The sequence below is a fragment of the Salmo trutta genome, chromosome 14 (genome assembly GCF_901001165.1).
Source record: "Salmo trutta chromosome 14, fSalTru1.1, whole genome shotgun sequence".
Lineage (NCBI taxonomy): Eukaryota > Metazoa > Chordata > Actinopteri > Salmoniformes > Salmonidae > Salmo > Salmo trutta.
The window spans coordinates 1417417-1442590 of NC_042970.1; the positions used below are offsets into that span (position 1 = coordinate 1417417).

The 25174-nt window shown below is 50.9% G+C and overlaps 2 protein-coding genes and 1 long non-coding RNA gene across 5 annotated transcripts in view; 2 read left to right on the top strand and 1 right to left on the bottom strand.

Moving 5' to 3' along the window:
• LOC115207217 (inositol-pentakisphosphate 2-kinase) overlaps nt 1-7633 on the top strand; it is a 36527-nt gene extending 28894 nt beyond the window's left edge. For all 3 annotated transcript variants that reach the window (XM_029774193.1, XM_029774191.1, XM_029774192.1), the window contains exons 12-14: nt 6311-6413; nt 6885-6964; nt 7176-7633. In XM_029774193.1, coding sequence (XP_029630053.1) covers nt 6311-6413; nt 6885-6964; nt 7176-7434 — 442 coding nt within the window. In that variant the 3' untranslated portion in view covers nt 7435-7633. The remainder of the gene's footprint in view (nt 1-6310; nt 6414-6884; nt 6965-7175) is intronic.
• A 377-nt stretch (nt 7634-8010) lies between these two features.
• LOC115207168 (nascent polypeptide-associated complex subunit alpha, muscle-specific form-like) lies at nt 8011-8964 on the bottom strand. Its single transcript, XM_029774151.1, has one exon. The coding sequence runs from the start codon at nt 8962-8964 to the stop codon at nt 8011-8013; it is 954 nt and encodes a 317-aa protein (XP_029630011.1).
• Nucleotides 8965-17881: 8917 nt separating this feature from the next.
• LOC115207218 (uncharacterized) lies at nt 17882-21537 on the top strand. The gene is made up of 2 exons (XR_003880941.1): nt 17882-18139; nt 18188-21537. It is a non-coding gene; the product is annotated as an uncharacterized LOC115207218 (long non-coding RNA).
• Nucleotides 21538-25174: the final 3637 nt, after the last annotated feature.

The window sequence follows — 25174 nt, forward strand, 5'->3', positions numbered from 1 at the left end:
AATCGTGGTCTGGTAGTCTCTACTGGAATCGTGGTCTGGTCTGGTCGTCTCTACTGGAATCGTGGTCTGGTAGTCTCTACTGGAATCGTGGTCTGGTCTGGTCGTCTCTACTGGAATCGTGGTCTGGTAGTCTCTACTGGAATCGTGGTCTGGGCTGTTAGTCTCTACTGGAATCGTGGTCTGGGCTGGTAGTCTCTACTGGAATCGTGGTCTGGGCTGGTAGTCTCTACTGGAATCGTGGTCTGGGCTGGTAGTCTCTACTGGAATCGTGGTCTGGGCTGGTAGTCTCTACTGGAATCGTGGTCTGGTAGTCTCTACTGGAATCGTGGTCTGGTAGTCTCTACTGGAATCGTGGTCTGGGCTGGTAGTCTCTACTGGAATCGTGGTCTGGGATGGTAGTCTCTACTGGAATCGTGGTCTGGGATGGTAGTCTCTACTGGAATCGTGGTCTGGGATGGTAGTCTCTACTGGAATCGTGGTCTGGGATGGTAGTCTCTACTGGAATCGTGGTCTGGGATGGTAGTCTCTACTGGAATCGTGGTCTGGTCTGGTCGTCTCTACTGGAATCGTGGTCTGGTAGTCTCTACTGGAATCGTGGTCTGGTCGTCTCTACTGGAATCGTGGTCGGTCTGGTAGTCTCTACTGGAATCGTGGTCTGGTCTGGTAGTCTCTACTGGAATCGTGGTCTGGTCTGGTAGTCTCTACTGGAATCGTGGTCTGGTCTGGTAGTCTCTACTGGAATCGTGGTCTGGTAGTCTCTACTGGAATCGTGGTCTGGTCTGGTGGTCTCTACTGGAATCGTGGTCTGGTAGTCTCTACTGGAATCGTGGTCTGGTCTGGTCGTCTCTACTGGAATCGTGGTCTGGTCTGGTAGTCTCTACTGGAATCGTGGTCTGGTAGTCTCTGCTGGAATCGTGGTCTGGTCTGGTCGTCTCTACTGGAATCGTGGTCGGGTCTGGTCGTCTCTACTGGAATCGTGGTCTGGTCTGGTAGTCTCTACTGGAATCGTGGTCTGGTAGTCTCTACTGGAATCGTGGTCTGGTAGTCTCTACTAAAATCGTGGTCTGGTAGTCTCTACTGGAATCGTGGTCTGGTCTGGTAGTCTCTACTGGAATCGTGGTCTGGTCTGGTAGTCTCTACTGGAATCGTGGTCTGGTCTGGTAGTCTCTACTGGAATCGTGGTCTGGTCTGGTAGTCTCTACTGGAATCGTGGTCTGGTCTGGTAGTCTCTACTGGAATCGTGGTCTGGTCTGGTAGTCTCTACTGGAATCGTGGTCTGGTTGTCTCTACTGGAATCGTGGTCTGGTAGTCTCTACTGGAATCGTGGTCTGGTCGTCTCTACTGGAATCGTGGTCTGGTCGTCTCTACTGGAATCGTGGTCTGGTCGTCTCTACTGGAATCGTGGTCTGGTCGTCTCTACTGGAATCGTGGTCTGGTCGTCTCTACTGGAATCGTGGTCTGGTCGTCTCTACTGGAATCGTGGTCTGGTCGTCTCTACTGGAATCGTGGTCTGGTCGTCTCTACTGGAATCGTGGTCTGGTCGTCTCTACTGGAATCGTGGTCTGGTCGTCTCTACTGGAATCGTGGTCTGGTCGTCTCTACTGGAATCGTGGTCTGGTCGTCTCTACTGGAATCGTGGTCTGGTCTGGTCGTCTCTACTGAAATCGTGGTCTGGTAGTCTCTACTGGAATCGTGGTCTGGTCTGGTCGTCTCTACTGGAATCGTGGTCTGGTCTGGTCGTCTCTACTGGAATCGTGGTCTGGTAGTCTCTACTGGAATCGTGGTCTGGTCTGGTAGTCTCTACTGGAATCGTGGTCTGGGATGGTAGTCTCTACTGGAATCGTGGTCTGGTCTGGTCGTCTCTACTGGAATCGTGGTCTGGTCGTCTCTACTGGAATCGTGGTCTGGTAGTCTCTACTGGAATCGTGGTCTGGTCGTCTCTACTGGAATCGTGGTCGGTCTGGTAGTCTCTACTGGAATCGTGGTCTGGTCTGGTAGTCTCTACTGGAATCGTGGTCTGGTCTGGTAGTCTCTACTGGAATCGTGGTCTGGTCTGGTAGTCTCTACTGGAATCGTGGTCTGGTCTGGTAGTCTCTACTGGAATCGTGGTCTGGTAGTCTCTACTGGAATCGTGGTCTGGTCTGGTGGTCTCTACTGGAATCGTGGTCTGGTAGTCTCTACTGGAATCGTGGTCTGGTCTGGTCGTCTCTACTGGAATCGTGGTCTGGTCTGGTAGTCTCTACTGGAATCGTGGTCTGGTAGTCTCTGCTGGAATCGTGGTCTGGTCTGGTCGTCTCTACTGGAATCGTGGTCGGGTCTGGTCGTCTCTACTGGAATCGTGGTCTGGTCTGGTAGTCTCTACTGGAATCGTGGTCTGGTAGTCTCTACTGGAATCGTGGTCTGGTAGTCTCTACTAAAATCGTGGTCTGGTCTGGTAGTCTCTACTGGAATCGTGGTCTGGTAGTCTCTACTGGAATCGTGGTCTGGTAGTCTCTACTGGAATCGTGGTCTGGTAGTCTCTACTGGAATCGTGGTCTGGTAGTCTCTACTGGAATCGTGGTCTGGTAGTCTCTACTGGAATCGTGGGCTGGTAGTCTCTACTGGAATCGTGGTCTGGGATGGTAGTCTCTACTGGAATCGTGGTCTGGTCTGGTCGTCTCTACTGGAATCGTGGTCTGGTCGTCTCTACTGGAATCGTGGTCTGGTAGTCTCTACTGGAATCGTGGTCTGGTAGTCTCTACTGGAATCGTGGTCGGTCTGGTAGTCTCTACTGGAATCGTGGTCGGTCTGGTAGTCTCTACTGGAATCGTGGTCTGGTCTGGTAGTCTCTACTGGAATCGTGGTCTGGTCTGGTAGTCTCTACTGGAATCGTGGTCTGGTCTGGTAGTCTCTACTGGAATCGTGGTCTGGTCTGGTAGTCTCTACTGGAATCGTGGTCTGGTCTGGTAGTCTCTACTGGAATCGTGGTCTGGTCTGGTAGTCTCTACTGAATCGTGGTCTGGTCTGGTAGTCTCTACTGGAATCGTGGTCTGGTCTGGTAGTCTCTACTGGAATCGTGGTCTGGTCTGGTAGTCTCTACTGGAATCGTGGTCTGGTAGTCTCTACTGGAATCGTGGTCTGGTTGTCTCTACTGGAATCGTGGTCTGGTAGTCTCTACTGGAATCGTGGTCTGGTCGTCTCTACTGGAATCGTGGTCTGGTCGTCTCTACTGGAATCGTGGTCTGGTCGTCTCTACTGGAATCGTGGTCTGGTCGTCTCTACTGGAATCGTGGTCTGGTCGTCTCTACTGGAATCGTGGTCTGGTCGTCTCTACTGGAATCGTGGTCTGGTCGTCTCTACTGGAATCGTGGTCTGGTCGTCTCTACTGGAATCGTGGTCTGGTCGTCTCTACTGGAATCGTGGTCTGGTCGTCTCTACTGGAATCGTGGTCTGGTCGTCTCTACTGGAATCGTGGTCTGGTCGTCTCTACTGGAATCGTGGTCGGTCTGGTAGTCTCTACTGGAATCGTGGTCTGGTCTGGTAGTCTCTACTGGAATCGTGGTCTGGTCTGGTAGTCTCTACTGGAATCGTGGTCTGGTAGTCTGTACTGGAATCGTGGTCTGGTAGTCTGTACTGGAATCGTGGTCTGGTAGTCTCTACTGGAATCGTGGTCTGGTCTGGTAGTCTCTACTGGAATCGTGGTCTGGTCTGGTAGTCTCTACTGGAATCGTGGTCTGGTCTGGTAGTCTCTACTGGAATCGTGGTCTGGTCTGGTAGTCTCTACTGGAATCGTGGTCTGGTAGTCTCTACTGGAATCGTGGTCTGGTAGTCTCTACTGGAATCGTGGTCTGGTCTGGTAGTCTCTACTGGAATCGTGGTCTGGTCTGGTAGTCTCTACTGGAATCGTGGTCTGGTCTGGTAGTCTCTACTGGAATCGTGGTCTGGTCTGGTAGTCTCTACTGGAATCGTGGTCTGGTCTGGTAGTCTCTACTGGAATCGTGGTCTGGTAGTCTCTACTGGAATCGTGGTCTGGTAGTCTCTACTGGAATCGTGGTCTGGTAGTCTCTACTGGAATCGTGGTCTGGTTGTCTCTACTGGAATCGTGGGCTGGTAGTCTCTACTGGAATCGTGGTCTGGTCGTCTCTACTGGAATCGTGGTCTGGTCGTCTCTACTGGAATCGTGGTCTGGTCGTCTCTACTGGAATCGTGGTCTGGTCGTCTCTACTGGAATCGTGGTCTGGTCGTCTCTACTGGAATCGTGGTCTGGTCGTCTCTACTGGAATCGTGGTCTGGTCGTCTCTACTGGAATCGTGGTCTGGTCGTCTCTACTGGAATCGTGGTCTGGTCGTCTCTACTGGAATCGTGGTCTGGTAGTCTCTACTGGAATCGTGGTCTGGTCTGGTAGTCTCTACTGGAATCGTGGTCTGGTCTGGTAGTCTCTACTGGAATCGTGGTCTGGTCTGGTAGTCTCTACTGGAATCGTGGTCTGGTCTGGTAGTCTCTACTGGAATCGTGGGCTGGGCTGGTAGTCTCTACTGGAATCGTGGGCTGGGCTGGTAGTCTCTACTGGAATCGTGGGCTGGGCTGGTAGTCTCTACTGGAATCGTGGGCTGGGCTGGTAGTCTCTACTGGAATCGTGGGCTGGGCTGGTAGTCTCTACTGGAATCGTGGGCTGGGCTGGTAGTCTCTACTGGAATCGTGGGCTGGGCTGGTAGTCTCTACTGGAATCGTGGGCTGGGCTGGTAGTCTCTACTGGAATCGTGGGCTGGGCTGGTAGTCTCTACTGGAATCGTGGTCTGGTCTGGTAGTCTCTACTGGAATCGTGGGCTGGGCTGGTAGTCTCTACTGGAATCGTGGGCTGGGCTGGTAGTCTCTACTGGAATCGTGGGCTGGGCTGGTAGTCTCTACTGGAATCGTGGGCTGGGCTGGTAGTCTCTACTGGAATCGTGGGCTGGGCTGGTAGTCTCTACTGGAATCGTGGGCTGGGCTGGTAGTCTCTACTGGAATCGTGGTCTGGGCTGGTAGTCTCTACTGGAATCGTGGGCTGGGCTGGTAGTCTCTACTGGAATCGTGGGCTGGGCTGGTAGTCTCTACTGGAATCGTGGGCTGGGCTGGTAGTCTCTACTGGAATCGTGGGCTGGGCTGGTAGTCTCTACTGGAATCGTGGGCTGGGCTGGTAGTCTCTACTGGAATCGTGGGCTGGGCTGGTAGTCTCTACTGGAATCGTGGGCTGGGCTGGTAGTCTCTACTGGAATCGTGGGCTGGGCTGGTAGTCTCTACTGGAATCGTGGGCTGGGCTGGTAGTCTCTACTGGAATCGTGGGCTGGGCTGGTAGTCTCTACTGGAATCGTGGGCTGGGCTGGTAGTCTCTACTGGAATCGTGGTCTGGGCTGGTCGTCTCTACTGGAATCGTGGTCTGGGCTGGTCGTCTCTACTGGAATCGTGGTCTGGGCTGGTCGTCTCTACTGGAATCGTGGTCTGGGCTGGTCGTCTCTACTGGAATCGTGGTCTGGTAGTCTCTACTGGAATCGTGGTCTGGTCGTCTCTACTGGAATCGTGGTCTGGTAGTCTCTACTGGAATCGTGGTCTGGTAGTCTCTACTGGAATCGTGGTCTGGTAGTCTCTACTGGAATCGTGGTCTGGTAGTCTCTACTGGAATCGTGGTCTGGTAGTCTCTACTGGAATCGTGGTCTGGTAGTCTCTACTGGAATCGTGGTCTGGTAGTCTCTACTGGAATCGTGGTCTGGTAGTCTCTACTGGAATCGTGGTCTGGTCTGGTAGTCTCTACTGGAATCGTGGTGTTCCTTGTAGTCTCTACTGGAATCATGGTCTGACATGTCCAATATATGGATCTTTCATTTAAATGCAAATATCAGAGTGGACCTACGGTGACTGACGGCTTCTCTGACTGTCACAGAGTGGACCTACGGTGACTGACGCCCCCCTCTGACTGTCACTGAGTGGACCTACGGTGACTGACGCCCCCCTCTGACTGTCACTGAGTGGACCTACGGTGACTGACGCCCCCCTCTGACTGTCACTGAGTGGACCTACGGTGACTGACGCCCCCCTCTGACTGTCACAGAGTGGACCTACGGTGACTGACGGCTTCTCTGACTGTCACAGAGTGGACCTACGGTGACTGACGCCCCCCTCTGACTGTCACTGAGTGGACCTACGGTGACTGACGCCCCCCTCTGACTGTCACTGAGTGGACCTACGGTGACTGACGCCCCCCTCTGACTGTCACTGAGTGGACCTACGGTGACTGACGCCCCCCTCTGACTGTCACTGAGTGGACCTACGGTGACTGACGTCCTCTCTCCTCCAGATGCAGGCTTCAGATGGACGGGCCGTACAATGCCAGCTTCCTGGAGAAGGTCCAGAACTGTCCCGCGGAAGACGACGGCTCTATCGAATACGCTGTAGGGAAGGTGAGGATCTCTTCTTCCTGACCAATGTGACGTAACGATGCAAACCTGGTAAACCGACAGTATTGAAGCAAACCGTCTTGCTTCTTTACAGACGACTGTTTAAATATCAGTTGAATTGATGAGGGGCTTTTTGTGGTTGGTGTGTTTTCCCATTTTAGATGCAATTTTATATAATACATTTTTCCATTGAAATGTCAATGTGTATAATATGATACATGCAGTTTAATGTAATATCATGTCGTATAATATGATAGATTCTGTATTATGTCGTATGTGACACATGCAGTATTACGCAATATAATGTCGTATATGATACATGCAGTTTTATGTAATATGTTGTATAATATGATACATGCAGTTTTATGTAATATGTTGTATAATATGATACATGCAGTTTTATGTAATATGTTGTATAATATGATACATGCAGTTTTATGTAATATGTTGTATAATATGGCTGCTTCCCATCAGGTCCACCAGTACAGAGTTGCCATGACAGCCAAGGACTGCTCCATCATGGTCGCCATAGCGACCTGTGGGGAAGACGACGGGTGAGAACTCTTACTGCTGGGCTGGAACAACACCCTGCATGCACACCAGGACACCTTACACCTAGGGTTGTCCAACCCTGCTTTTAAAGTGTACAAATGTGCTCTTCACTGTGCTTGTTGCTATTGTCTGTCTACTTTTTAAAGTAAAAAAAACAAATAAAATAATACTTTACAGATTCGTAAAGATTTACGATATGTTTCCTGCGTGTAGGTTGGACCAGAGCCTGGAGATCCAGCCTACGAAGCCTCGTTTCACGTGCTCCGTGTCCATCTTAGACCTGGACCCTAAACCCTACGAGAGCATCTCTCACCAGAGCAGACTGGACTATAAGATAGTCAACCACTACCTGAGACGGACACAGCCCAACAACCAGGAACTAGACAACCTGGAGGAACTGGCCAATCAGAGCCTGTTCCTGGGCCGGGACAGAGACGGAGAGGACTGTACTCTGGTGTTCCATCCTGTATAGCAACTCCCTCCGCCGCCTGGCCTTGTGCTGTCTGGCTGTTACCCCCCCTCCCCTGTACCTGGACCCTAAACCCTCCTTGTACCCCCAGACCGACCGCTGCTGTGGAACTGAAATAATAATAATACAATTGAATGAACTGAACTGAGAAACTTATCCTTATTTTTTAGATTTGTGTTTTCTCTTTAAAAACAAAACATAATATGGCATGTCTTTTTTCGGTTTTCTAGACCTGAATGAAGGGGGGCGGTGGGCTGGGATGATGGTGTTTAAAGGCATTGGTTATCGATGCATCCCAAATGACACACTATTCCCTGTAGGGCCCTGGTGAAATGGAGTGCACATACAGATCTCATGAAGCGCATGGCAGGAAGTGACATCTCACTGAGGCTGAGAGAGGAGACCAGGGTCGTAGGTACTAGTAAGACTCTCTCTGGCACTGATACAAACGGCAGCGCAGATGCGTCCCAAAACAGCATCCTGTTCCCTATATAGTGCACTACAGCTCTGTGTTTTCATTCAAGTGCAAAAAGTTGCTGGTGTGTTTTAGCAAATGTTTTCAGCACATCGACCAGCCTTTCAGTAGTGGTGTGGCTGTGGCGTGGCTGCATGATCGTGTGGCGTGGCTGTGTGGTGCGTGGCTGGCTGCACGGTCGTGGTGGCATGGCTGGCTGCATGGTGGCGTGGCTGCGCGGTGGCGTGGCTGCGACGTGGCGTGGCTGCGACGTGGCGTGGCTGCGACGTGGCGTGGCTGCGGCGTGGCGTGGCTGCGGCGTGGCGTGGCTGCGCCGTGGCGTGGCGTGGCTGCACATCGACCAGCCTTTCAGTAGTGGTGTGGCTGTGGCGTGGCTGCATGATCGTGTGGCGTGGCTGCGTGGTGCGTGGCTGGCTGCACGGTCGTGGTGGCATGGCTGGCTGCATGGTGGCGTGGCTGCGCGGTGGCGTGGCTGCGCGGTGGCGTGGCGTGGCTGCGCGGTGGCGTGGCTGCGACGTGGCGTGGCTGCGCCGTGGCGTGGCTGCGCGGTGGCGTGGCTGCGCGGTGGCGTGGCTGCGCCGTGGCGTGGCTGCGCCGTGGCGTGGCTGCGGCGTGGCGTGGCTGCGGCGTGGCGTGGCTGCGGCGTGGCGTGGCTGCGGCGTGTCGTGGCTGCGCGGTGGTGGCTGATTGCATGGTGGCGTGGCTGGCTGCATGGTGGCGTGGCTGGCTGCATGGTGGCGTGGCTGCCTGGTGGCGTGGCTGGCTGCCTGGTGGCGTGGCTGGCTGTGTGGCTGGCTGCCTGGTGGCGTGGCTGGCTGTGTGGCTGGCTGCATGGTGGCGTGGCGTGGCTGGCTGCATGGTGGCGTGGCGTGGCGTGCTGCCTGGCGGCGTGGCGTGCTGCCTGGCGGCGTGGCTGGCTGCATGGCGGCGTGGCTGGCTGCATGGCGGCGTGGCTGGCTGCATGGCGGCGTGGCGTGGCTGGCTGCATGGCGGCGTGGCGTGGCTGGCTGCATGGCGGCGTGGCGTGGCTGGCTGCATGGCGGCGTGGCTGGCTGCATGGCGGCGTGGCGTGGCTGGCTGGCTGCCTGGCGGCGTGGCGTGGCTGGCTGGCTGCCTGGCGGCGTGGCGTGGCGTGGCTGGCTGGCTGCCTGGCGGCGTGGCTGGCTGGCTGGCTGCCTGGCGGCGTGGCTGGCTGCCTGGCGGCGTGGCTGGCTGCCTGGTGGCGTGGCTGGCTGCATGGTGGCGTGGCTGCGCGATATAGTTGGAGGTTGAACCATAACATGCATCCCAAGTGGCACCATGACCCTAGGGAGCCCATAGATCTCTGTTCAGAAGGAATGCCCCATATAGGGAATAGGGGGCTATTTCAGATGCAGGGAGCCTCTCTTCCAGGGGGGGCTAGTACCTGAAGGGTGACTATTCCTGTGAGGGGGGGGGGGGCTAGTACCTGAAGGGCCTCTATTCCGGTGAGGGGGGGCTAGTATCTGAAGGGTGTCTATTCCAGTGAGGGGGGGGGGGCTAAGCCTAAAATGTCTCTGACTTGACTGTATCTGTTGTGACTTACCTGAAGAAATGAAGATGCTTTTGAGGTTTCAGAGAGAGATACTGGTCCTGGGACATTCCATGGGGTTTCAGAGATACTGGTCCTGGGACATTACATGGGGTTTCAGAGATACTGGTCCTGGGACATTAAATGGGGTTTCAGAGATACTGGTCCTGGGACATTACATGGGGTTTCAGAGAGATACTGGTCCTGGGACATTACATGGGGTTTCAGAGAGAGATACTGGTCCTGGGACATTACATGGGGTTTCAGAGAGAGATACTGGTCCTGGGACATTACATGGGGTTTCAGAGATACTGGTCCTGGGATATTACATGGGGTTTCAGAGAGAGATACTGGTCCTGGGACATTACATGGGGTTTCAGAGAGAGAGATACTGGTCCTGGGACATTAGATGGGGTTTCAGAGAGAGATACTGGTCCTGGGACATTAGATGGGGTTTCAGAGAGAGATACTGGTCCTGGGACATTACATGGGGTTTCAGAGAGATACTGGTCCTGGGACATTACATGGGGTTTCAGAGAGAGATACTGGTCCTGGGACATTACATGGGGTTTCAGAGAGAGATACTGGTCCTGGGACATTACATGGGGTTTCAGAGAGAGAGATACTGGTCCTGGGACATTACATGGGGTTTCAGAGAGAGAGATACTGGTCCTGGGACATTACATGGGGTTTCAGAGAGAGATACTGGTCCTGGGACATTACATGGGGTTTCAGAGAGAGATACTTGTCCTGGGACATTACATGAGGTTTCAGAGAGATACTGGTCCTGGGACATTACATGAGGTTTCAGAGAGATACTGGTCCTGGGACATTACATGGGGTTTCAGAGAGAGATACTGGTCCTGGGACATTACATGGGGTTTCAGAGAGAGATACTGGTCCTGGGACATTACATGGGGTTTCAGAGAGATACTGGTCCTGGGACATTACATGGGGTTTCAGAGAGAGATACTGGTCCTGGGACATTACATGGGGTTTCAGAGAGAGATACTGGTCCTGGGACATTACATGGGGTTTCAGAGAGAGATACTTGTCCTGGGACATTACATGAGGTTTCAGAGAGATACTGGTCCTGGGACATTACATGGGGTTTCAGAGAGAGATACTGGTCCTGGGACATTACATGGGGTTTCAGAGAGATACTGGTCCTGGGACATTACATGGGGTTTCAGAGATACTGGTCCTGGGATATTAGATGGGGTTTCAGAGAGAGATACTGGTCCTGGGACATTACATGGGGTTTCAGAGAGATACTGGTCCTGGGACATTACATGGGGTTTCAGAGAGATACTGGTCCTGGGACATTACATGGGGTTTCAGAGAGAGATACTGGTCCTGGGACATTACATGGGGTTTCAGAGAGAGATACTGGTCCTGGGACATTACATGGGGTTTCAGAGAGAGATACTGGTCCTGGGACATTACATGGGGTTTCAGAGAGAGATACTTGTCCTGGGACATTACATGAGGTTTCAGAGAGATACTGGTCCTGGGACATTACATGGGGTTTCAGAGATACTGGTCCTGGGATATTACATGGGGTTTCAGAGAGAGATACTGGTCCTGGGACATTACATGGGGTTTCAGAGAGAGAGATACTGGTCCTGGGACATTAGATGGGGTTTCAGAGAGAGATACTGGTCCTGGGACATTAGATGGGGTTTCAGAGAGAGATACTGGTCCTGGGACATTACATGGGGTTTCAGAGAGATACTGGTCCTGGGACATTACATGGGGTTTCAGAGATACTGGTCCTGGGATATTACATGGGGTTTCAGAGAGAGATACTGGTCCTGGGACATTACATGGGGTTTCAGAGAGAGAGATACTGGTCCTGGGACATTAGATGGGGTTTCAAAGAGAGATACTGGTCCTGGGACATTAGATGGGGTTTCAGAGAGAGATACTGGTCCTGGGACATTACATGGGGTTTCAGAGAGATACTGGTCCTGGGACATTACATGGGGTTTCAGAGAGAGATACTGGTCCTGGGATATTAGATGGGGTTTCAGAGAGATACTGGTCCTGGGACATTACATGGGGTTTCAGAGAGATACTGGTCCTGGGACATTACATGGGGTTTCAGAGAGAGATACTGGTCCTGGGACATTACATGGGGTTTCAGAGAGAGATACTGGTCCTGGGACATTACATGGGGTTTCAGAGAGAGATACTGGTCCTGGGACATTACATGGGGTTTCAGAGAGAGATACTGGTCCTGGGACATTACATGGGGTTTCAGAGAGATACTGGTCCTGGGACATTACATGGGGTTTCAGAGATACTGGTCCTGGGATATTAGATGGGGTTTCAGAGAGAGATACTGGTCCTGGGACATTACATGGGGTTTCAGAGAGATACTGGTCCTGGGACATTACATGGGGTTTCAGAGAGATACTGGTCCTGGGACATTACATGGGGTTTCAGAGAGAGATACTGGTCCTGGGACATTACATGGGGTTTCAGAGAGAGATACTGGTCCTGGGACATTACATGGGGTTTCAGAGAGAGATACTGGTCCTGGGACATTACATGGGGTTTCAGAGAGAGATACTTGTCCTGGGACATTACATGAGGTTTCAGAGAGATACTGGTCCTGGGACATTACATGGGGTTTCAGAGATACTGGTCCTGGGATATTACATGGGGTTTCAGAGAGAGATACTGGTCCTGGGACATTACATGGGGTTTCAGAGAGAGAGATACTGGTCCTGGGACATTAGATGGGGTTTCAGAGAGAGATACTGGTCCTGGGACATTAGATGGGGTTTCAGAGAGAGATACTGGTCCTGGGACATTACATGGGGTTTCAGAGAGATACTGGTCCTGGGACATTACATGGGGTTTCAGAGAGAGATACTGGTCCTGGGACATTAGATGGGGTTTCAGAGAGATACTGGTCCTGGGACATTACATGGGGTTTCAGAGAGATACTGGTCCTGGGACATTACATGGGGTTTCAGAGAGAGATACTGGTCCTGGGACATTACATGGGGTTTCAGAGAGAGATACTGGTCCTGGGACATTACATGGGGTTTCAGAGAGAGATACTGGTCCTGGGACATTACATGGGGTTTCAGAGAGATACTGGTCCTGGGACATTACATGGGGTTTCAGAGATACTGGTCCTGGGATATTAGATGGGGTTTCAGAGAGAGATACTGGTCCTGGGACATTACATGGGGTTTCAGAGAGATACTGGTCCTGGGACATTACATGGGGTTTCAGAGAGATACTGGTCCTGGGACATTACATGGGGTTTCAGAGAGAGATACTGGTCCTGGGACATTACATGGGGTTTCAGAGAGAGATACTGGTCCTGGGACATTACATGGGGTTTCAGAGAGAGATACTTGTCCTGGGACATTACATGAGGTTTCAGAGAGATACTGGTCCTGGGACATTACATGGGGTTTCAGAGATACTGGTCCTGGGATATTACATGGGGTTTCAGAGAGAGATACTGGTCCTGGGACATTACATGGGGTTTCAGAGAGAGAGATACTGGTCCTGGGACATTAGATGGGGTTTCAGAGAGAGATACTGGTCCTGGGACATTAGATGGGGTTTCAGAGAGAGATACTGGTCCTGGGACATTACATGGGGTTTCAGAGAGATACTGGTCCTGGGACATTACATGGGGTTTCAGAGATACTGGTCCTGGGATATTACATGGGGTTTCAGAGAGAGATACTGGTCCTGGGACATTACATGGGGTTTCAGAGAGAGAGATACTGGTCCTGGGACATTAGATGGGGTTTCAAAGAGAGATACTGGTCCTGGGACATTAGATGGGGTTTCAGAGAGAGATACTGGTCCTGGGACATTACATGGGGTTTCAGAGAGATACTGGTCCTGGGACATTACATGGGGTTTCAGAGAGAGATACTGGTCCTGGGATATTAGATGGGGTTTCAGAGAGATACTGGTCCTGGGACATTACATGGGGTTTCAGAGAGATACTGGTCCTGGGACATTACATGGGGTTTCAGAGAGAGATACTGGTCCTGGGACATTACATGGGGTTTCAGAGAGAGATACTGGTCCTGGGACATTACATGGGGTTTCAGAGAGAGATACTTGTCCTGGGACATTACATGAGGTTTCAGAGAGATACTGGTCCTGGGACATTACATGGGGTTTCAGAGATACTGGTCCTGGGATATTACATGGGGTTTCAGAGAGAGATACTGGTCCTGGGACATTACATGGGGTTTCAGAGAGAGAGATACTGGTCCTGGGACATTAGATGGGGTTTCAGAGAGAGATACTGGTCCTGGGACATTAGATGGGGTTTCAGAGAGAGATACTGGTCCTGGGACATTACATGGGGTTTCAGAGAGATACTGGTCCTGGGACATTACATGGGGTTTCAGAGATACTGGTCCTGGGATATTACATGGGGTTTCAGAGAGAGATACTGGTCCTGGGACATTACATGGGGTTTCAGAGAGAGAGATACTGGTCCTGGGACATTAGATGGGGTTTCAGAGAGAGATACTGGTCCTGGGACATTAGATGGGGTTTCAGAGAGAGATACTGGTCCTGGGACATTACATGGGGTTTCAGAGAGAGATACTTGTCCTGGGACATTACATGAGGTTTCAGAGAGATACTGGTCCTGGGACATTACATGGGGTTTCAGAGAGAGATACTGGTCCTGGGACATTACATGGGGTTTCAGAGAGAGATACTGGTCCTGGGACATTACATGGGGTTTCAGAGAGAGAGAGATACTGGTCCTGGGACATTACATGGGGTTTCAGAGAGAGAGAGATACTGGTCCTGGGACATTACATGGGGTTTCAGAGAGAGAGATACTGGTCCTGGGACATTAGATGGGGTTTCAGAGAGAGATACTGGTCCTGGGACATTAGATGGGGTTTCAGAGAGAGATACTGGTCCTGGGACATTAGATGGGGTTTCAGAGAGAGAGATACTGGTTCTGGGACATTACATGGGGTTTCAGAGAGAGATACTGGTCCTGGGACATTACATGGGGTTTCAGAGAGAGATACTGGTCCTGGGACATTACATGGGGTTTCAGAGAGATACTGGTCCTGGGACATTACATGGGGTTTCAGAGAGATACTGGTCCTGGGACATTACATGGGGTTTCAGAGATACTGGTCCTGGGATATTACATGGGGTTTCAGAGAGAGATACTGGTCCTGGGATATTACATGGGGTTTCAGAGAGAGAGATACTGGTCCTGGGACATTAGATGGGGTTTCAGAGAGAGATACTGGTCCTGGGACATTAGATGGGGTTTCAGAGAGAGATACTGGTCCTGGGACATTACATGGGGTTTCAGAGAGATACTGGTCCTGGGACATTACATGGGGTTTCAGAGAGATACTGGTCCTGGGACATTACATGGGGTTTCAGAGAGAGATACTGGTCCTGGGACATTACATGGGGTTTCAGAGAGAGATACTGGTCCTGGGACATTACATGGGGTTTCAGAGAGAGAGATACTGGTCCTGGGACATTACATGGGGTTTCAGAGAGAGATACTGGTCCTGGGACATTACATGGGGTTTCAGAGAGAGATACTTGTCCTGGGACATTACATGAGGTTTCAGAGAGATACTGGTCCTGGGACATTACATGGGGTTTCAGAGAGAGATACTGGTCCTGGGACATTACATGGGGTTTCAGAGAGAGATACTGGTCCTGGGACATTACATGGGGTTTCAGAGAGATACTGGTCCTGGGACATTACATGGGGTTTCAGAGAGATACTGGTCCTGGGACATTACATGGGGTTTCAGAGAGAGATACTGGTCCTGGGACATTACATGGGGTTTCAGAGAGAGATACTGGTCCTGGGACATTACATGGGGTTTCAGAGAGAGAGATACTGGTCCTGGGACATTACATGGGGTTTCAGAGAGAGATACTGGTCCTGGGACATTACATGGGGTTTCAGAGAGAGATACTTGTCCTGGGACATTACATGAGGTTTCAGAGAGATACTGGTCCTGGGACATTACATGGGGTTTCAGAGAGAGATACTGGTCCTGGGACATTACATGGGGTTTCAGAGAGAGATACTGGTCCTGGGACATTACATGGGGTTTCAGAGAGATACTGGTCCTGGGACATTACATGGGGTTTCAGAGAGAGATACTGGTCCTGGGACATTACATGGGGTTTCAGAGAGAGATACTGGTCCTGGGACATAACATGGGGTTTCAGAGAGAGATACTGGTCCTGGGACATTACATGGGGTTTCAGAGAGAGAGATACTGGTCCTGGGACATTAGATGGGGTTTCAGAGAGAGATACTGGTCCTGGGACATTACATGGGGTTTCAGAGAGAGAGATACTGGTCCTGGGACATTACATGGGGTTTCAGAGAGAGAGATACTGGTCCTGGGACATTACATGGGGTTTCAGAGAGAGAGATACTGGTCCTGGGACATTACATGGGGTTTCAGAGAGAGAGATACTGGTCCTGGGACATTACATGGGGTTTCAGAGAGAGAGATACTGGTCCTGGGACATTACATGGGGTTTCAGAGAGAGAGATACTGGTCCTGGGACATTACATGGGGTTTCAGAGAGAGAGATACTGGTCCTGGGACATTACATGGGGTTTCAGAGAGAGAGATACTGGTCCTGGGACATTACATGGGGTTTCAGAGAGAGAGATACTGGTCCTGGGACATTACATGGGGTTTCAGAGAGAGATACTGGTCCTGGGACATTACATGGGGGTCTCAGAGAGAGATACTGGTCCTGGGACATTACATGGGGGTCTCAGAGAGAGATACTGGTCCTGGGACATTACATGGGGGTCTCAGAGAGAGATACTGGTCCTGGGACATTACATGGGGGTTCAGAGAGAGATACTGGTCCTGGGACATTACATGGGGTTTCAGAGAGAGATACTGGTCCTGGGACATTACATGGGGTTTCAGAGAGAGATACTGGTCCTGGGACATTACATGGGGTTTCAGAGAGAGATACTGGTCCTGGGACATTACATGGGGTTTCAGAGAGAGATACTGGTCCTGGGACATTACATGGGGTTTCAGAGAGAGATACTGGTCCTGGGACATTACATGGGGTTTCAGAGAGAGAGATACTGGTCCTGGGACATTAGATGGGGTTTCAGAGAGAGAGATACTGGTCCTGGGACATTACATGGGGTTTCAGAGAGAGATACTGGTCCTGGGACATTACATGGGGTTTCAGAGAGATACTGGTCCTGGGACATTACATGGGGTTTCAGAGAGATACTGGTCCTGGGACATTACATGGGGTTTCAGAGATACTGGTCCTGGGATATTACATGGGGTTTCAGAGAGAGATACTGGTCCTGGGACATTACATGGGGTTTCAGAGAGAGAGATACTGGTCCTGGGACATTAGATGGGGTTTCAGAGAGAGATACTGGTCCTGGGACATTACATGGGGTTTCAGAGAGATACTGGTCCTGGGACATTACATGGGGTTTCAGAGAGATACTGGTCCTGGGACATTACATGGGGTTTCAGAGAGAGATACTGGTCCTGGGACATTACATGGGGTTTCAGAGAGAGATACTGGTCCTGGGACATTACATGGGGTTTCAGAGAGAGAGATACTGGTCCTGGGACATTACATGGGGTTTCAGAGAGAGAGATACTGGTCCTGGGACATTACATGGGGTTTCAGAGAGAGAGATACTGGTCCTGGGACATTACATGGGGTTTCAGAGAGAGAGATACTGGTCCTGGGACATTACATGGGGTTTCAGAGAGAGAGATACTGGTCCTGGGACATTACATGGGGTTTCAGAGAGAGAGATACTGGTCCTGGGACATTACATGGGGTTTCAGAGAGAGATACTGGTCCTGGGACATTACATGGGGTCTCAGAGAGAGATACTGGTCCTGGGACATTACATGGGGGTCTCAGAGAGAGATACTGGTCCTGGGACATTACATGGGGGTCTCAGAGAGAGATACTGGTCCTGGGACATTACATGGGGGTCTCAGAGAGAGATACTGGTCCTGGGACATTACATGGGGTTTCAGAGAGAGATACTGGTCCTGGGACATTACATGGGGTTTCAGAGAGAGATACTGGTCCTGGGACATTACATGGGGTTTCAGAGAGAGATACTGGTCCTGGGACATTACATGGGGTTTCAGAGAGAGATACTGGTCCTGGGACATTACATGGGGTTTCAGAGAGAGATACTGGTCCTGGGACATTACATGGGGTTTCAGAGATACTGGTCCTGGGACATTACATGGGGTTTCAGAGATACTGGTCCTGGGACATTACATGGGGTTTCAGAGAGAGATACTGGTCCTGGGACATTACATGGGGTTTCAGAGAGAGATACTGGTCCTGGGACATTACATGGGGTTTCAGAGAGAGATACTGGTCCTGGGACATTACATGGGGTTTCAGAGAGATACTGGTCCTGGGACATTACATGAGGGTTTCATCCCAAATGGTACCCTTTTCCCTATTTAGTGCACTTCCTATGGACCCTGGACGAAAGCAGTGCACTATTATTTTGCCATTTTAAAATGCACAGTATCTCCTAATACAAAAGGCCTGACACCTAATCACCATTTGCTTCAGGACGGGGGTTTCCAAAATGGGGTCTGAGGGTAATCACCCTGTGCTTCAGGACGGGGGTTTCCAAAATGGGGTCTGAGGTAATCACCCTGTGCTTCAGGACGGGGGTTTCCAAAATGGGGTCTGAGGTACTGCAGGGGGTCCACAATGTATGTACAAATATTTTTGTGGGAGATTTAGGTTTTTGTGGGGTGAAGAATGATTTTATGAATATTGCTAGCTACAACAGAATACCATCCCGGATACCATGTTTGTCCCTGCTGCCAGCATGAAGGAAGTCAGAGGTAGTTTCACAAGTCAATGCTAACTAGCGTTAGCGCAATGACTGGAAGTCTACAGGAACAGTTAGTATGCAAGCTGTTCCTGTTAATCCGACTACTAAAGTAGATAAATGACTTCATTTCCAACATCTCCAACTATCCCTTTTTAATATGGAAATTAGTCATTGGTGCTAATTACAGGGGTTTTTCTGTATAGAAAACTATTAGGCAGACCGTTTTAAGTGGTCATTTTCGGGATGGAAAGATCGTTTGTATCAACTTTTAAACGACCAAAACCAGATAGAAAGCATTAAAAAAAACAATATTGAGTTGTATGTCTTTTTTTTACATAACACCATCTTTCAGAACTAACAATCAAATAAAAGCTAGACAGTCCTGGAGAATCAAATTCTCAAAACAAGGCACCTGTCCATTTTGATTTAGTTATGTTTTGGCAGAGGAACCGTGTTAGAATGGCAGGAAATTAGCTTTTAAAACTGACCAATGTTCTTTCGGGCTAAATGTAAACCTAATTTAACACTTTTTTTTCCCAACCATACCATTTTCTTTCTCTACGCTGCCAAGATGACTTGGCCTTTTCTAATAGACGGTTAGTTTACACCTCTTGCCATTAACTGCAGGTCGTTCAAAATAATGAAACCGTCTACCAAATCTATTCACTTTAAAATGTTGATTTACTTCTGCTTGCCGTTATTATTTACGTGATGATACAAGACGTGACTTTTTAATCTTTTTGCTAACATATGATGGGGGTCCCTTTGTCGCCGGTTTGCCTGGGCGGGGGTCCCTGGGTCATGGGTTTGCCTGGACGGGGGTCCCTGGGTCATGGGTTTGCCTGGGTGGGGGTCCCTGGGTCATGGGTTTGTGTGGACGGGGGTCCCTGGGTCATGGGCTTGCCTGGACAGAGGTCTGGGTTTGCCTGGGCGGGGGTCCCTGGGTCATGGGTTTGCCTGGACGGGGGTCCCTGGGTCATGGGTTTGCCTGGACGGGGGTCTGGGTTTGCCTGGACGGGGGTCATAGGTTTGCCTGGGCGGGGGCTGTATAACAGCAAACTCTGTCTTCAATGCCCCCCTATTCACTACAGGACACTACTTCAATGCCCCCCTATTCATGACAGGACACTACTTCAATGCCCCCCTATTCATGACAGGACACTACTTCAATGGCCCCCTATTCACGACAGGACACCGGCGGCCAGGGCCCATAGAGGTCTAGATGGACACCAGTGCCCAGGGCCCATAGAGGTCTAGATGGACACCAGTGGCCAGGGCCCATAGAGGTCTAGATGGACACCAGTTGCCAGGGCCCATAGAGGTCTAGATGGACACTAGTGGCCAGGGCCCATAGAGGTCTAGATGGACACTAGTGGCCAGGGCCCATAGAGGTATATCTAGACGGACACCAGTGGCCAAGGCCCATAGAGGTCTAGATGGACACCAGTGGCCAGGGCCCATAGAGGTGTAGATGGACACCAGTGGCCAGGGCCCATAGAGGTGTAGATGGACACCAGTGGCCAGGGCCCATAGAGGTCTAGATGGACACCAGTGGCCAGGGACCCTAGAGATCTAGATGGACACTAGTGGCCAGGGCCCATAGAGGTCTAGATGGACACTAGTGGCCAGGGCCCATAGAGGTCTAGATGGACACCGGCGGCCAGGGCCCATAGAGGTCTAGATGGACACTAGTGGCCAGGGCCCATAGAGGTCTAGATGGACGCCAGTGGCCAGGGCCCATAGAGGTCTAGATGGACGCCAGGGCCCATAGAGGTCTAGATGGACACCGGTGGCCAGGGCCCATAGAGGTCTAGATGGACACCGGTGGCCAGGGCCCATAGAGGTCTAGATGGACACCGGCGGCCAGGGCACATAGAGGTCTAGATGGACACCGGCGGCCAGGGCACATAGAGGTCTAGATGGACACCGGCGGCCAGGGCACATAGAGGTCTAGATGGACACCGGCGGCCAGGGCACATAGAGGTCTAGATGGACACCGGCGGCCAGGGCCCATAGAGGTCTAGATGGACACCGGCGGCCAGGGCACATAGAGGTCTAGATGGACACCGGCGGCCAGGGCACATAGAGGTCTAGATGGACACCGGCGGCCAGGGCACATAGAGGTCTAGATGGACACCGGCGGCCAGGGCACATAGAGGTCTAGATGGACACCGGCGGCCAGGGCACATAGAGGTCTAGATGGACACCGGCGGCCAGGGCACATAGAGGTCTAGATGGACACCGGCGGCCAGGGCACATAGAGGTCTAGATGGACACCGGCGGCCAGGGCACATAGAGGTCTAGATGGACACCGGCGGCCAGGGCCCATAGAGGTCTAGATGGACACTGGTGGCCAGGGCCCATAGAGGTCTAGATGGACACTAGTGGCCAGGGCCCATAGAGGTCTAGATGGACACTAGTGGCCAGGGCCCATAGAGGTCTAGATGGACACTAGTGGCCAGGGCCCATAGAGGTCTAGATGGACACTAGTGGCCAGGGCCCATAGAGGTCTAGATGGACACTAGTGGCCAGGGCCCATAGAGGTCTAGATGGACACTAGTGGCCAGGGACCCTAGAGATCTAGATGGACACTAGTGGCCAGGGCCCATAGAGGTCTAGATGGGCCGTTTTCAGGACATTTCCAGGAACATTGGAACGAGCAGATGGAGAAACTAACCACTGATCTGATTAGTAACTTTGTGACTGGATTAACCAACGTTTCGCTCTGAAATAGAACCTTTATTCCCTATATAGTGTACTGCTTTTCACGCTGTAGTGCCTTAACTAGGGAATAAGGTGCCATTTTGGATGCGCACTCTGAAACCTAAGATATAACACTTACGTGTACAATATAAATACAAACATTTTTTTTTTTTTAAATACATAGGACATTGCTGTCTAGCGTTTTGTATTTAAATTATTTATTTTTTTAGATATCGTATTAATGCTATATTGACATGCGTATATAAATGTGTACATACATGTGGCATTAACAGGTATTTCGGGTAACACTAGACACCCAGCGTCATATAACATGTTATGACACTGTCATATAACCATCTCATAACTGTTGACATAACTTGTCATAACACTCATGATGTATATTTACACATGTTGTGACATTTTGTTAGTTTATGGCTGGTTATGACGCCTGTGTAAGTGTCCAAACCAACATTTTAATTAAAATGTGTTTTAAGAAGTTTCCTTTCGTTTGAATGTTTGTTTCAATGAAGTCTTTTAGTTATATTTCTTTTTCCTGATTTTTAATTAACTTGTAGAAAATACACTTTATAACACTGTCATGAAGCATTATGACCATCATAATCATATAAGCCAGATAGTCCTATCACGTACATGACCTTACGTCAGTCATCAGTGGAAAAGAGATTGTCCTGCTCCTGAAACCTGCTCCTGTGTTCATCCCAGTCATCAGAAACAGCACTGGGGTAGGTGCATGTCTGACGCCAATATGACGGCAATTTCAGAGAATATTATGTAACATTTTAACAAACTGTTGACCAGTAGGCTCTGATGTAATGGAGTGCTTTGCCTTGTGTTGTAGGTTTGGACTCTTATGGAGGTGTCGTAACCAGCCTTAAAATAACACAATATATGTCACAACAGGTCTAAGTATGTCATGACAGTGTTATGAACATGTTATGACAGGTTATGACACTGGGTGTCAAGTAAAGTGTTACTGATATTTTTAAGAAGGTGATTGTAAAGAGGTGTTTTTATATTGATTAAATTACACCACTGGATTCTTGACTCTCACAGCGGGGCTGTGTTCATTAGGATACGCCTGACTGTCACAGCGGGGCTGTGTTCATTAGGCTGCGCCTGACGTTCACAGCGGGGCTGTGTTCATTAGGCTGCGCCTGACGTTCACAGCGGGGCTGTGTTCATTAGGCTGCGCTGACGTTCACTGCGGGGCTGTGTTCATTAGGCTGCGCCCGACTCTCAGCGGGGCTGTGTTCATTAGGCTGCGCCCGACTCTCAGCGGGGCTGTGTTCATTAGGCTGCGGACCTGTGTTCATTAGGCTGCGCTGACGTTCACTGCGGGGCTGTGTTCATTAGGCTGCGCTGACGTTCACAGCGGGGCTGTGTTCATTAGGCTGCGCCCGACGTTCACAGCGGGGCTGTGTTCATTAGGCTGCGCCCAACTCTCAGCGGGGCTGTGTTCATTAGGCTGCGCCCGACTTTCACTGCGGGGCTGTGTTCATTAGGCTGCGCCCAACTCTCAGCGGGGTTGTGTTCATTAGGCTGCGGGGCTGTGTTCATTAGGCTGCGCCCGACGTTCACAGCGGGGCTGTGTTCATTAGGCTGCGCCCGACTTTCACAGCGTTGGATGCAGAAGGCTTTCACATAGATTGAATAAATAACTGCTATAGCCTACCGCCATCACGCGTTCACTCTTCTTTCAAATTAACTATTGGCTGCTGTATTTAACCTTCCGCAAACAAGCGCTTGTGTCCCTCTTTGAATTGTCCATTGGTATAAGAAACGCTAAAACAACATGTCCAGCAAGCTATTCTAGTCTAGCTTTTCCTGCATGGGACTCCCAAGAGCTAATGAGCGTTTCTTTTAAGGAGAGAGGCCAACAGAGCACAAGGAAAGGTGAAGGGGGATACCTAGTCAGTTGGAAAGGGAAAGGGGGATACCTAGTCAGTTGGAAAGGGGGGATACCTAGTCAGTTGGAAAGGGGGGATACCTAGTCAGTTGGAAAGGGGGGATACCTAGTCAGTTGGAAAGGGGGGATACCTAGTCAGTTGGAAAGGGGGGATACCTAGTCAGTTGGAAAGGGGGGATACCTAGTCAGTTGGAAAGGTGGGGATACCTAGTCAGTTGGAAAGGTGGGGATACCTAGTCAGTTGGAAAGGGGGGATACCTAGTCAGTTGGAAAGGGGGGATACCTAGTCAGTTGGAAAGGGGGGATACCTAGTCAGTTGGAAAGGGGGGATACCTAGTCAGTTGGAAAGGGGGATACCTAGTCAGTTGGAAAGGGAAAGGGGGGATACCTAGTCAGTTGGAAAGGGAAAGGGGGGATACCTAGTCAGTTGGGAAAGGGGGGATACCTAGTCAGTTGGAAAGGGGGGGATACCTAGTCTGATGGAAAGGGGGGGATACCTAGTCAGATGGAAAGGGGGGGATACCTAGTCAGTTGGAAAGGGGGGGATACCTAGTCAGTTGGAAAGGGGGGGATACCTAGTCAGTTGGAAAGGGGAGGATACCTAGTCAGTTGAAAACGGGGGGATACCTAGTCAGTTGGAAAGGGAAAGGGGGGATACCTAGTCAGTTGGAAAGGGAAAGGGGGATACCTAGTCAGTTGGAAAGGGAAAGGGGGATACCTAGTCAGTTGGAAAGGGGGGATACCTAGTCAGTTGGAAAGGGAAAGGGGGATACCTAGTCAGTTGGAAAGGGGGGATACCTAGTCAGTTGGAAAGGGAAAGGGGGATACCTAGTCAGTTGGAAAGGGGGGATACCTAGTCAGTTGGAAAGGGAAAGGGGGATACCTAGTCAGTTGGAAAGGGAAAGGGGGATACCTAGTCAGTTGGAAAGGGGGATACCTAGTCAGTTGGAAAGGGGGATACCTAGTCAGTTGGAAAGGGGGGATACCTAGTCAGTTGGAAAGGGGGGGATACCTAGTCAGTTGGAAACGGGGGGATACCTAGTCAGTTGGAAAGGGGGGGATACCTAGTCAGTTGAAAACGGGGGGGATACCTAGTCAGTTGGAAAGGGGGGGATACCTAGTCAGTTGGAAAGGGGGGAATACCTAGTCAGTTGGAAAGGGGGGATACCTAGTCAGTTGAAAACGGGGGGGATACCTAGTCAGTTGGAAAGGGAAAGGGGGATACCTAGTCAGATGGAAAGGGAAAGGGGGGATACCTAGTCAGATGGAAAGGGAAAGGGGGGATACCTAGTCAGTTGGAAAGGGAAAGGGGGGGATACCTAGTCAGATGGAAAGGGAAAGGGGGAATACCTAGTCAGTTGGAAAGGGGGGGATACCTAGTCAGTTGGAAAGGGGGGGATACCTAGTCAGTTGGAAAGGGGGGATACCTAGTCAGTTGGAAAGGGGGGGATACCTAGTCAGTTGGAAAGGGGGGGGATACCTAGTCAGTTGGAAAGGGGGGATACCTAGTCAGTTGGAAAGGGGGGATACCTAGTCAGTTGGAAAAGGGGGATACCTAGTCAGTTGGAAAGGGGGGATACCTAGTCAGTTGGAAAGGGGGGATAACCAGTCAGTTGGAAAGGGGGATACCTAGTCAGTTGGAAAGGGGGATACCTAGTCAGTTGGAAAGGGGGATACCTAGTCAGTTGGAAAGGGGGGATACCTAGTCAGTTGGAAAGGGAAAGGTGGATACCTAGTCAGTTGGAAAGGGGGGTTAACTAGTCAGTTGGAAAGGGAAAGGGGGGATACCTAGTCAGTTGGAAAGGGAAAGGGGGATACCTAGTCAGTTGGAAAGGGGGGTTAACTAGTCAGTTGGAAAGGGAAAGGGGGCTACCTAGTCAGTTGGAAAGGGAAAGGGGGATACCTAGTCAGTTGGAAAGGGGGGTTAACTAGTCAGTTGGAAAGGGAAAGGGGGGATACCTTGTCAGTTGGAAAGGGGGATACCTAGTCAGTTGGAAAGGGGGGTTAACTAGTCAGTTGGAAAGGGAAAGGGGGGATACCTAGTCATTTGGAAGGGGAAAGGGGGATACCTAATCAGCGGGAAAGGGGGATACCTAGTCAGCGGGAAAGGGGGATACCTAGTCAGCGGGAAAGGGGGATACCTAGTCAGTTGGAAAGGGGGATACCTAGTCAGTTGGAAAGGGAAAGGGGGGATACCTAGTCAGTTTGAAA

Coding starts and splice junctions, on each gene's coding strand:
- LOC115207168 (XM_029774151.1), bottom strand. CDS start 8,964: ATGCAGCCAGCCACGCCGCCATGCAGCCAGCCACGCCACGCCGCCATG.